Source organism: Arvicola amphibius, chromosome 1 (assembly GCF_903992535.2).
Source record: "Arvicola amphibius chromosome 1, mArvAmp1.2, whole genome shotgun sequence".
Taxonomy (NCBI): domain Eukaryota; kingdom Metazoa; phylum Chordata; class Mammalia; order Rodentia; family Cricetidae; genus Arvicola; species Arvicola amphibius.
In genome coordinates, this window is record NC_052047.1 from 171,223,048 (window position 1) to 171,237,164 (window position 14,117).

At 43.1% G+C, this 14,117-nt stretch overlaps 1 protein-coding gene across 1 annotated transcript in view; it reads right to left on the reverse strand.

Moving 5' to 3' along the window:
* The window catches only part of Gldc (glycine decarboxylase), an 81,828-nt gene that overhangs the window by 26,824 nt on the left and 40,887 nt on the right, over positions 1 to 14,117 (reverse strand). The window contains exons 11-16 of the mRNA XM_038322913.2: positions 13,891 to 13,971; positions 10,641 to 10,738; positions 10,119 to 10,203; positions 9,922 to 9,963; positions 8,131 to 8,273; positions 646 to 721 (exon numbers count right to left, since the gene is read on the reverse strand). Coding sequence (XP_038178841.1) covers positions 646 to 721; positions 8,131 to 8,273; positions 9,922 to 9,963; positions 10,119 to 10,203; positions 10,641 to 10,738; positions 13,891 to 13,971 — 525 coding nt within the window. The remainder of the gene's footprint in view (positions 1 to 645; positions 722 to 8,130; positions 8,274 to 9,921; positions 9,964 to 10,118; positions 10,204 to 10,640; positions 10,739 to 13,890; positions 13,972 to 14,117) is intronic.

Genomic DNA, 14,117 nt, shown 5'->3' on the forward strand with positions numbered 1-14,117 from the left:
GGCCTTCAAAATGGAGGGACCAGAAACAGGGAACTCCTTTGGCCATAACTTGAGGCTTTGGTTATATCACACCACATCTTTCTGGGACACGAGCTGTGTCCAGTAGCACCAGCTGGTCCCCAGGACCAGCTGAGAGGAGTCACTTTTGCAAACTTGACTTGCATGCCCAAAGCAAAGATTGTACCCTCTCCCATCACGGTCATCAGAGCTGAGAACAACCCCAAGGGAGAACATATTTATGGGCATCTTTTGAGGATACATATAACCCAGACCATACTTAGGTTTAAAATTGCTTCGGTCTTAGGCCCAGGGCTAGGGTTGAGCCAAAGAGGAGGGCAGGAATGGCAGCAATCCTGCTACCCGCCTCCTTCTCCCTGGAGACCATTTCACGGGCCAGCTGGCTGACTCCAGATGCTGGGTTTGTACAAAAGCCTTTCATCTCCGGATGCTTCCCTCACGACGATTACATGGGATGTCTTGGAAAGAAGAATCATGATGGTCACCTCACAGATATGTGTTTCTTGATATATGGTTCCCTGTCCACTTCCAAGAAGACTGGAAAGGCAGATCCCACAGAACCAAAGGGACCCTGTGATCTGAGCCTGAGGCCACCCACAGCAGAGCCAGATGCCTGCCCATGCTCACCGTTCTGTGCCTCTCTCCTTTCTGGTCTAAGTATGCTCTGATAGTGGCCAGTCCAGCATACTCGCCCTGGGCTCCGCTGCAAAGACAAGACAAGGAGAGTCAGGGCTGTGACTTTCCCTTGTTCGCTCGGTATTTACCAGACATAATCACACGTTAAGCAGTCATGGTCCTAGGGTTTGTTCAGTATTTACTAGACACTAACCACATGTTGACCACTCAGGGTCCTAGTTTATCTAGGATCTTTACAGGAACAAAAGTAACTGCTTGGCCCTAACCAAAGGTGGGCCTTGCTTATCAGCTCAGGACCATCAAACATACATGATTTTACTAAGGGAATAGGACTGGTAAAAAAAAAAAAAAAATATTGCGAGAAAACGTAAGAAACCCATTACTAATTTTAATGGGAGAAAAATTTTGAAATTATAAGAAATTATAAGGATTAGTTTATGGTGAGTCTCATTTCTAAACACATGCGTCACTTAACAAACCCTTTTATGCATAACTAAGCAATTAGGAAACTAACCTCAAGTTCACGGTTTATCAGAGCAAACCAATACGTATATTTCAAAGCAAAGATATTTTAAAATTATAACCGCAACAAAATGATCACACCTAGAATAATAACATGCTTTCTAATAAATCAAATACTGAGTCAGACAAAGGTCACACTATCTCCACAGAAACTTTTGCCTGTTGTTACGGCATCCTTCCTGCCCTGAATTGATATGGCTGCTAGCAGCTCTGACACTATCTTGCAGGCACCACTTGGAGATCATACTGAATGACTCATGTTCCTGTGAGCAACGCTGAGTCAACCGCACACGGGTCAACGTCCTGGTGCTACTGCGTGAAGCAAGGAGTGGGAGGTGAGCATAGGTCTCTCCGCCTCGTTCACAAGGCTTTGTCCTCCAGTCTGCGCCCCCTGAGATACAGCCCACCACTCCCTGATTTTACAGCTGAAACGGAGGGTAGAGCGTCACCCGCCCAGTGGGCTAACAGTGGCTGATGGGTAGTTTGGAACGGTGTCGACCGTGTCAAGGAGCCACAGGTTTCCTCTGCAAATAGCACTGCTCTTTGAGCGTGTTTGTGTCGCCAGGACTGAGAGTCACAAGAGCAAGCTCTTGGGATGGGAGCATAGACTGGGGTAGAGTGCTTACCTAGCAAGTCTGAGGCCCTAGGTTCAATCATCGGTGACAGGTGGGGTAGGGGAGACACTGACCAGGGCTTTAGTTAAATGCAACAAAACGAAGGGACATGTCTGACAAGAGCCAAGACACCTAGCAGCTGTTCCCTGACATGGAGTCAGCTTTACCCCTCTCTGCTTTTTCCATAGGCAAAAAGGCTACTCATCAGCTGGACTGACTTCTGAAATCAAAACACTAGCACACCTTTTTATTTGATTATTGGTTTTATGTGCCCTTTGCTATGGATGTCAGGTTCCCTGGAACTGGAGTTACAGACAGTTTTGAACTGTCATGGGGGGACTGGGAATTGAACCCAAGTCCTCTGGAAGAGCAGTCAGTGCTCTTAACCCCTGGGCCTTCTCTCCAGCCCCACTTAATGCCTTTTATTATTATTGCTGTTGCTAGTTTTTGTTTTTCAAAGAGGGTTTCTCTGTGTAGCCCTGGCTGTCCTGGAACTCACTCTGTAGACCAGGCTGACCTTGAACTCAGAGATCTGCCCTCCTCTGCCTCCCAAGTGCAGGGATTAAAGGTGTGCACCACCACTGCCTGGCTGACACCTTTTATTTCCAGAGCAAGATAGTGAACGTCACACTTAGAACATCACTGTCCCCACTGATGCGGTGGTCCCCCTGGGCTGCCCTGTCATCTGCTAGTGGGGATTACTATTGAGTGGTGAGAAGTCACACAAAGAGTGCGTCATCCCAGCCCGATCCACACTTCCACTCGTCCAGCTCTTTGTCCGGACCATCCTAGCTGCAGTCCTGTGACCCTTATACCAATTTCCTCTGCTACTCTCCATCTGCCCAGGTGACCCTCGAAACACATCAAGGCAATTCTCATGCCGGGCCTTTCCACACTAGGTCCTTGTGCCAGACTTCGTCTCCACATCCTGACATGATTCTTTTCAACATAAAGGTCCCCAAAGGCTACCCCTGAAAGCAAAGTGTGTGTTCACTTTGTTCTTAACTTCTTTATTTTCTGTGCCAAACACGCTGATGAAAAGGAAAAGGGTGATCAATAACGCTGACCGATGAATGAATGATCTTCCTCCAGCAAACTCTTAACACAGGGGCTGGAGAGAGGGTTCAGCAGTTAAAGGCATTTCTGCTCCTTCCAGGGGGTGATTTAATTCCCAGCACCCACGCTGAACAGCTTATAATTGTCTGAAACACATCAACTCTGGGGGATCTGACACCGTCTTCTGACTTCCTTGGGTACTCATCATACACACACACACACACACACACACACACACACACACACAAATTCTTTAAAAAAACCAATTTCATCTTACTTCACATGCTCACATGCCTTAGATCAGCCTATATACCTACCGTTCATGGAGTGTTACTGCAGCGTTCACACCGTGTGCCTGGCTTATCTCAGCTAAACCAGTTCCTTGACAGCAGGCTCTGGATTTGGAGTCCTGTGCATCCCCCCATAAGAAATCTATAGAACTGGATCTTTATAAAGTGACTGTGTAACAAATGCTCAGGGGATTTGTTCCAAATAGAAGTCTAGCCTCCAGCCCCACAATTCACACACAAGTCACCCTTTCCCTGTAGATAGAGGCTTTCATATCCCTGAGGTAAGCGGGAGCTGTGTAATTGGACTTGCTGCCTGCCCAACAGGAAGGAAATCACGCCTGACACCAGAAACTCAGGCAACTCCCTGGGGCTAGTGAAGTCATGGACTTAGAGGACTTGTAACTACCACTTTACTAAACCAGCACAATCCCTGAGTACATTCTAACAAAACATTATCCTTACAGCCCAGGTATAGGTAACTTTCACCCTGATACAAAGAAGCTTCTGTTTGTGACAGATGGAGACCACCCAAGAAACCACAACTTGTCAACACACGGGGAACGAGATCCTAGACACCTAGCCCTAGTGAACACATCTACAACCCAGCTCCTGACCCTAAGGCTGGGAACATTGAGGAAGATGGGCAGAAAGACTTTAGAGGGATCAGAGCACGGCAGTGAGATCATGCCTCCTAGAAATGACAGGAGAGTCACACCCATGATACCTCAACTGCATGGCTCCCTAAACACAAGATGGACAAAGATAACACCAATAGACTTGCTAATATGGAAGAAAAAAATTTCTCATGGGACTCAACCCCTAGACAGAAAGTTACAGGCAAGCAGTCTTCCCTAGGGATGAGCCCCCTCGTTAGTTGTTTAATGCAGAGTGGTCAGTCTTGAAGTCATATACACACCAAACAACAGGTGTGTGTATGTGTGTGTGTGTGTGTATTTGTAAAACAATTAAAGAAAAAAAGAGGCCATGAGTTTGAAAGGGGGTAAAAAGGCTTAGAAGGAGTTGGAGCGGGGAGAAGTGTGCGAGGATGATGTAGATATTTTAATTTTAAAAAAATAAAATTTTGTTTTTACGAAGAAACAAAAAACAAAAAACAAAAAACAAAAAAAAAAAAAAAAAAAAGCCGGGCGGTGGTGGCGCACGCCTTTAATCCCAGCACTCGGGAGGCAGAGGCAGGCGGATCTCTGTGAGTTCGAGACCAGCCTGGTCTACAAGAGCTAGTTCCAGGACAGGCTCCAAAGCCACAGAGAAACCCTGTCTCGAAAAAACAAAAAAAAAAAAAAAATAAATAAAATTTTTTAAACTGTATTTTATATTTGTCCCTAGCTTTTTCTCATACCATCTACCCATCTTGTTTTGTGGCAGAGTCAGTCAAGGTAGAGGTAAGAATTGAAAGAAGATACCGACAGCTGGCGGGATGGGATGGGCCTGTGAGTTAAAGAGGAGCTTGCTGCCAAGCTTGACCTGAGTTTGCTCCCCAGGACCCGCATGATGGGAAGATTGTTCTGTGGATTGTTCTCCAACCACGTGAATGCTGTAGTACATGTGTCCACACTTTCTCCCACACAAATAAATAAATAAGTATATGTTTGTTTGTTTTTAAAGAAGCTATTGTTTGGGCCTAAGAGGCAGTAATGCAAAAGAACACTGTGGGAAAGGATGGAACTGCTACATAGTTGTTGTCGTAGATGCTCTTACTATCAGCTGTCTCATCTAAATACTGCAAGTATGTTTCAATGCCGTACGAAGCTTTCTACAGAGGAACTGTTAGGCAAGGCTATGAGTGCCACCTTTTGGTGATTCAGTATTATAAAAAATGCTTATCTGTATAAACAAGGCAGAGACCATCAGGAAAGTATCTCATGTGGAGGGGAATTTAAGACGCCGCATTAACATCTGTTTGAAATGAAGACTGATGACCTGGAGCTGCACGGCAGGCTGCAGGGAGGCAGCTCTGGGGTGCTGAGCCTCAGACCCACCCGTGCTGGGTGAGTCCGGGCGGTCACTCAGGCAGAGAAGGGAGTGGCTCCGGAATTCACTGTTTAACGCAGAATGAAGGGAAACCATGGATAATTTTGTTTAAAACTAGCACTTATCCTTCAAAGGATCCCCAAGAAAATTCAATATGCTAGAAGAAACTGGAATAACTAGTCAAGAACCAAAGAGCTGGCAAAGGGCACGAGTCTGAGAAGCCACCACCGTTCTAGGGCTAACTAAAGCCTCACTGTCCAGGTGAATGGACGCTGGTGTACAAGAACAGCTAGTCAATGTGAATCGAGGAAAAACTCAAATAGAAAATAATAAATTGTACACAGAGACAGGGAAGTAGTTCATAACAGCTAAAATTTCCTTTCCTAAGAACAGAACAAAAATTTAAGGATATATAAAGCTCAATGATTTTTTTTTTTTAAATTAGAACCCCCTTGCCAGGAATCCTGGTGAAAAGCCTGGATTTAGAAGTGGCTGCCATATACCATACTCAGCTTAGTTTTAGCCAGATTTGAACTTTTAGTCCCTCCTTGTGTCTAAAGAACAATGTGGGGTTTAATTTGATGGACACCATAGAAAGTTCTCAAATGAAAGTTGCTTTGGAATATTTAGAGAAAGGCATCACTATAGCCAATATTTTTATGAAAAATATTTCTACATATTTTACACATACACACACACACGTACATGCACACACACACTCACAAAGCAACATAAAACTCAGGAGTGAAGAATACCCTAAACTTCAGTTGTTCCCCAGTGCTATAATAATCCTTCTGTACACAGTGGAAATTACTCTGTGATTGGTTTAATAAAGAGGCTGACTTGCTAATAGCTGGACAGGATAAGGTTAGGTGGGAGAACCAGACTAAGGACACGGGGAAGAAGAAGGATGGAGTCAGGAATGCCAGTGAAATATGGAGATGCAAGATGAAAGAGGCAATGGCACGTATCAGAATGTAGATGAATAGAAATGGGATAATTTAAGTTGTAAGAGCTAAATAATAATAAGCCTGAGCTATTGGCCAAATATTTATAATTAATATTAAGTCTCCATGTTAGTTATTTGGGAACTAGTGGGCAGGAAAGAAACATCTGCCTACATCCCAGATCTCCCACTGGGTCTCATGTTGTCCAGCCTGGCTTTGAACTCCTGATTCTCCTACCTCTTTCTCCCAATGCCAGTGTCACAGGAATGCACCACCATGTCCAACTCAGGATGTTGTATTTTGTACAAGTCAAAAGGTCTTATGGATCAACAAGTACTTCAGTGGTAGACTGCATACTCAGAATACATGAGGACCTCAGTCAAAGCCAACACCAAAAATGAGAATAAGACGGGTAACGTATCACACAGTTTTAATACTAACACCCAGGAGGCAGAGACGAAAGGATCTTTATTATTTGAGGCCAACCTAGTCTATATATTAAGTCTCCAAGCCAGCCACGACTATATAGTAAAATCTTATCTCAATTAATAAATTAATTGATTAGTTAATTAAAGAGTTTAAGATATTCCCTAAATAAAAAAGGTTATATGGACTATAACAGTTAAAAAGCTGAAGCTGGCTTGGTGACTTAGGACTATAATCTCAGCATTTGAGAGACTGAGTTGGGAGTATTGCTATGAATTTAAGGCCAGCATAAGCTACAGAGTAAGACCTTGTCTAGATTTAAAAACAAACAACAGACAACAAAACAAAACAAAAAACCAAAGTAAAACAACAACAACAAACAGTAACAGATTCTGAAAACTCTGCCTCCCATCTCGCTGTAGAAGCCCTGAGCTGCTACCACATCCCCAGGCTTGCTCAACAGGCGCTTTAATGCACTGAAGCATCTCCCCAAGCCATTTGCACTTTCTCTTTTCAAAAGCAACTGTCTTAGCTGGGGTTATTATTGCTGTGACAAAACACCACAACCAAAAACAAATCGGGGAGGAAAGAATTTGCTTGGCTTACACTTCCATGCCACTGTTCATCACTGAAGGAAATCAGGGCAAGGTACTCAAATAGGGCAGGAATCTGGAGGCAGGAGCTGATGCAGAGGCCATGGAGGGGTGCTGCTTACTGGCTTGTTCTTCACGGCTTATTCAGCTGGTTTTTATTATAGATCTCATAACCACCAAGCCCAGAGGTGGCCTCACCCATAATGGGCTGAGCCTTTCCCATCAATTACTAATTAAGAAAATGCCTTACTGGCTTGCCTATAGCCTGATCTTATGGAGGCATTTTCTCATCAAAGGCTTCCTCCTCTGTTGACGACTATACCTTAGGTCAAGCTGACAATAAACTAGTCAGTACAACATTTCCTCAACTTTAGAAGCCAAACACACTAACAATAATTTCAGCTTGTTTTTCTCTTTGTGTCCCTGGGAAATACACTTCTTATTTCTGTTTGCCTTTGAACATTGTATCCTAATTCTGAACCATAGTTTTCTACGGTGATTTTAAGAATGGCAACGAGTTCTGGAAACAAGTTGAAGCAAGTCATGCTGGGCTCAATGGAAAATGGAAAGGTAATTAAATATCGTTAGACTTTTCTCAGCCAGGCTATAAATGTCCCCTGGGTTTATACTTTAAGGAAATAAATGGAAAAAAACAGGGATTAAACAAACAAACAGGATAAAAAAAAACACTATGTAGACTTCGTTGGCCTGTAATTCACTATATAGAGCCATGCTGGTCTTAAACTCACAGAGCTCCGTCTACCTCTGCCTCTTGAATGCTATGATTACAGGTGCATGCCACCATGCCCAGCAGGGATAAACTTCTTGACTTTTTTACATTTAGCATATAAATATCCCAAGGAAGTAGAAAGACCAGTGGTGACTTTGTTAAATTAAGCAAAGTTTTCATGTCAAAATTTATGATACAAAATAGAATGATACATAGTAACAAATGACAAGTAGAATACATACAAACTGTAATTTGCTTTTGGAGGTGGGCGTGACATAGTTGCTAACAAGAGGGAACAAAGCCCCTTACCTGTTAGGTTGGAAGGAGACTTGATCATAACCTGTGAGCTCACATAGGTCCTTCTCAAGCTCTTGGAAAAGTTGCTGGTATCCCTGGGCTTGGTCCAGAGGCACAAACGGGTGGATGTTAGCAAATTCTTTCCATGTGATGGGCTGAAGAGCAAGAAGAGAAACGTAAGCATATGTACACTATAAAAGTAATGGTGATTTTAATGATGATGATGACTAACACCAAGAATGGCACCAAGCAGCCAGGGACTATCAAGGCACTGAGAATATGCATTTGGTTTCCCTGCACAACCTAATGAAAGAAGAACTATTACTATCTACACTGTACAAGTGCGACCTAGAAGCTGCAAAGAAAGCTCAGATGGAAACACTATTCTATTCTGCCTATCCAGGGGCAGAAAGGTCCCAGAACAGACTTACATCCACGAAGCAGTGAGTTTAGTCAAACTCTTACATGTGCACACATGCATACATGTTATTGTCTTTTCACTGAGCAGAACCAGCCACAGACAGAAATGCAAACAGTACAGGCCCTTCCTAACACGACCTGAAAACAGTTCCTTTGCGTAAAATGATTTGCAACATCAGAATAATCCAAGAAATAAAAGGAATATACTAACTCTACTGGAACAATCTTGGCCTTGTAAAGATGAGCATCACTCACAACCCCATGTTAATCAAATTCCTGGTGACACAGAGAATAAACTTAAATCTCAAATCTCACTCTTCTGACATTGTGAGTGGATTTCTAGAGAGATATTTGTGTGTGTGTGTGGTGTGTGTGTGTTTGGTTTTTGACACGTGAACTCAAAGTCTGTCTTTGCTTTCCAAGTGCTGGGATTACAGGCATGCAACTGACAAAAGTTTACTTTAGCCTTTTAATTTTTCTGTTGTTGTAACTAAGAACCAAACCACAGCCGATGGATATCTGGCAAGTGTTTTACCACTGAGCCAACCTCCAGCCCATGCTAACATTCTTAAGTCTACCTCTGAGGCTAGCTACAAACTGAAGAAACAGAAGTTTTTAAAAGCCCAGATTTAGAAAACAAAACAAATAAATAAACAAACAAAAACTAGTCACCTATTTTAATTTAAAAGAAAAATTAATTTTACAGAGTTTGCAAGACAACTCAGTGATGAAGTTGCCTGATGACCTGACTTTGATCCCAGGAATCCACACAGTGAAGAATAGAACCATTGTGCACTGTGGCTTTCATATGCAAGTACACACACAATAAACAAACCCATAAAAGATAATAACAGTAATAATAATTTTATACAGCTGGGCATGGTAGATACGTTTGTAGATTCAGACACTTGGGACACTAATCTGGGGCTCCTGTTTTAATCATTGGCTTTAAAACTATCCAGAGGTTAGTTTTAAAACTTTGATGATAAGAATACATTGTATCCATGAATTTTTTGGTTGTTTTGTTTTTTGAGGCAGAATTTCTCTGTCCTGAAACTCAATTTTTAGAACAGGTTAGCCCTCAATTCAGAGATCTGCCTGCCTCTGCCTCCTGAGTGCTGGGATTAAGGGCATGTACCACCACACCTGGCTTTATCCATAAATTTAACTGATGTAGTTGTGAGAAATATCAGGGTCTCTGCCAATCACAGAATGGCAAAGTAAAGGATCTTAAAGCACACAGTCACAGTTGAGGTAGGCTTTTTTTTCTTCATCCACTTCTGTACAGACTGGAAATCTGTCCCTAAGTACTGCTTCATAGGTGAGACCTACTTACTGTGACTTTATCCCCAAGTACCCACTTCGTAGACAAGAACTACTTACTGTGAGTTCGGAGGAGCTATTGAGCTTCATCGTGCAGGATCCCTTGAAGAAGCAGATCCAAGAAGCATCACATTAATGATTTTCTACAGCCCATCTATCAACCCTCCCACCTCCCCCCAGGTACTGCTTCTTCCCCCTTGCATTGTATTAGATATGATGCACAGGAGGAAGTGAGAAGAAAGGCCACAGGCAGCTACCAATGGAATCATGCTGTGAACAAGGGAGATGTCTTTGTTCTCTAGTTTCTTCATGTACCGGACAAGATTGGTTTCCGAGTGATAGCTGTGAACATAAAACACAAGGTCAGAGCCATTGAATTAGAGTCCTGCTGATCCTCATCCACAGTAAGAAAGGAGTCTGAACTCCAAAGCCATATTAATTGTATGTCAGAGGGAAGGACGGAGATTCTGGCGGACCTTAGCGCATAACTGATGCAAGAAGCTCCCTTTAAGAAGGCGAGAACACTGGGAAGAAGACAGAGTTCCTGAGATGAGCTTCAGCCTAACAAGGACATCTGCAAATTCCCCTCCCCACCCCAGGACAGTAGAATGGCCAGAGGACAAGGTAAGCTTGACTTACAACAGAGATGGGCTACGTCTGGTACTAGTGAGCCTGGCTGAGCGACAATAAAAACTCGGGACCTATAATGGTCAGCTCTCCCAAGCTCCCTGGTTCATTGCCAGGACACAAAATGCAGAATCCATGAAAGCCACACAAACCTGTTGAACACCTGATGTGTGAGAAATGGGCTGGTTCTCTTGAATGAAGACCCTGGGATCCCTCTCCTCTCCTCTCCCATGCTTTCAGCTACCAATTCCTACAAGAGAGATGAAGGAAACTGAAGGACAGGGACAAGGCTGGAAGCTTCCAGGCTAGATTAAAAATTCAAAAGACAAATGTATCAAGATAGTCATGTAAAAACCAAACTAATTAAACATTTAGAAGAAAATAATATACAGATATACAGGATATATGATTTAGCAATAGTTTCCTGTTCTCTGTTATTATTTGTTTGAGACAAGGCCTCACTGTGTAGTCCTGGCTGGCCTAGAACTTGCTATGTAAATATGCTATCCCTGAACTCACAGAGGTCCACCTGCTCTATCTCCCAAATGCTGGGATTAAAGGTATGCATTGCGCCACTATGTCTAGCCTTAACAATGATTTCTTAAGCACTATACCAAAAGCATGAGTAGCAAAAGAAAAAAATGATAACTCGTTTCACATAGGGGACACCTAGGTCTTTGTGCTCACAAATATGTACTAGAAGAAGCTGGAATGCTAAGCAGATAGGGTTGTTCCTTCAGGGAAGGAATGTAAAACCTGCTTTCTGCTAGGGAAGTCTGGGGCAGATGGACATTCATGTGCTATCTTCAATATCTTCATAGCTGGAGACTTTTCCAGCCCTGGACTCTCTTCCAGATCCTTACTGTGAATTCGTTTTTCTTAATCAATCATAAACAAATTGGTTTTTCTCAGCCAAACTCTAGAAACACTCTTTATGGACTTTACAAAGAGTTTCTATATAGTTACATGTGATCTGTATTTAGCTTAATGTGTTCTTCGAGGAGATTTATGTACGCTGTGTTGTATACTCGGGATTGAGTTCATCATCACCAGAATAATTTTCACCAAATTGTGCTGAGCCTTAATGCTCCTAAAATAAACCAGGATCAGACTCCCAAAGTTTGAACCAAACTGGCAATAGCTGAGTTGTGTTGAGTCAAAGTGCCTTCTTGCCTCCCTCAGCTCATCTCTCTGCTGGCATGAAGGTCACAGAGATCATTGCAGACATGTATTACATTAAAATTAAAAAATTTGAGAGGCTGAGTTCGTAGTTAAATTGGTAGAATGCTCCTGAAGTGTGCATGAGAGCTGCATTGTATCCACAGAACAGCACAGACTGGACGTGTGGCACCCACCATAATCCTAGTGCAAGGGAGGTAGAGACAAGAAGATGAGCAGATCAATCAATCTTTATGAAGAGGGAGAGATGGCTCAGTGGTTAAGAGCACTAATTGCTTTTCTAGAGTACCCGGGTTCAGTTCCCACCATCCACATGGTGGCTCACAATTCTCTGTCACTCCCATTCCAGGGAATCTGACACCCTCTTCTGAGCACATATATTCATACAGGCAAAGAACTCGTACATGTAAAATAAAACTAAATAAATCTTTAAAAAAAGTTGTTCAATGGTTGGTTACACTAGACCTTGTCTCAACAAAAACGACAACAAATTAAAATAAACAAATTAGAACATTTACATTGTGGGTATTGCTCAGGACCTGATCACTTGCCTTGCATAAGCAAGGCCCAAGTTAAAAACCTAGTACGGTCCACCGAAAGAACAGCAATCAAGAGCTGTAAATTAAGGGCTCTAGCTCAGTAGTCAAGTCCTACTTGTCCAGTGTGTGTGAGGTCCTGAGTTCAATCACTAGCACAATGAAAGAAATAAGCAAAAATAAAAAATATTTTTTCATCCGTGATATTATCCAGAGAGTCAAGAAGTTGCTCAAATAACAGGAGAAAATGTAGGCAAATCAAAGAATTTTATACCTACAACATGTAATTAAATCTGTGGCCTGTTCCTCTTCCCTCTTTGTTAATAGCATAGGTGTCGGTTTGTTTTTGTTAACTTGACCCAAACAAAAGTCACCTGGAGGAGGGAATCTCAACTGAAGAATTGCTTCCATCAAATTGGCAAGCCTGTGGATCACTTTCTTGATTAAGGATTGATGGGAAAGTAGAGGGTCTGGCTCACTATGAAGGTCGCCACTCTGGGCAAGAGGGCCTGGATTGTGTGAGAAAGCGAGCCAGTAAGCAGCCTTCCTTCAAGGCTTCCACCTGCGTTCCTGCCCCGACTCCTGCATGAAGTACCACGCCTCCCTGCCCCTACGTTGCTTTTGGTCAGAGTACACTATCAGAGCAACAGAAAACAAATGGAAACATACAGTTATCTCGAGTCTTGTATTAATGACTCCAGAAACGTCCCTCAAATGCATACAGATCAATCATCTTAAGGAAAATCAGTCCAGGGCTCTCCAGGTGAAAGTGTTTACTTGGTCCTATTCAATTTATAAAATTCAACATTGGGGGATCATTGTGAAGCTTCTTGGTAGTTTATGCTCGGTATCTGGGGCTGACTAATGCACTTTGGGAGGTATTTCAAGCTTCTGTAATAAAAACTTCCTTTCATTGGCTCATTCAACAGATATTCACTAAAGTCATAGCCATGCAACAAGCCATGGAGAAAGAGTAGAGTTCTCTGGGTAGATCTCGCCAGAGGTCTAGGGAGTCATTGACTTTTATCTCTTCAAGCCTATGGGAGGGTAACCCCGCACCTTGCTCACCCCTGAGAGTTCATGCTGTGGACACCCACTCAGCCATGCAGAACTGACTCGGTGCTGCAGGACTGTCTCTCCTTCTGGCCCTTTATGACTTCTTCCCCAGGAGAGAGAGGACATCTGGACCCATCCTCCTCTTTCAGATCTTAGTGTAGGAAACTTATCCAAGCTCCGGTGAGAAACTGATCCATTCTGCTCAGTTTCCTCACGGACCAGGCTAGGATTATATGTCTGGCTCCTCACTGGTAGAGGCAGAGACCATGTCCAATTTGCCATCATAATAATCTCATGGCATAGCCAATAACATGGCATAATATTACATCTTTGAAAATTATTCTTTAAATGAGTGAGTACAGTAAATTTCTCAGAATACAATGTTACAAATCTTTGTACTGAAGTCAGGGTGCCACATCACTAATAATCTACCTAGCCTGGATGCACTGGCCTGCCTAGAGTCTGTTAACAATGACTTTTAGCTATCAGCAGTCACAGGGAAAAGGGGGACAGGCAGCACCATAATCTGAACAGCAGACTGGCCACTGCCACCCTTGAGCTGTTCTCACTCAAAGATTCAGGTCCACAAAAGGCAGAGTCAAGCCCTTCTTGACACCACATCTTTACTTACTGCAGATGACTCACAGCCAAAGATCCACAGTAAATCATCCAGATCCTTCTCGGTGACTGTTTCATCCAGAGAGATGCCAAGCTACAGAAACGAAAAGCAAAAGTAAATCATCCGCTCTGATCTCCAGACCATGGCGACGGGGACAACAGGGGCGACTCTACAAGGTACCAAGTCCTGGTCAAACTCCTCATGTACTCTGGAACACCAGGGTACCCTTAGGACCATGC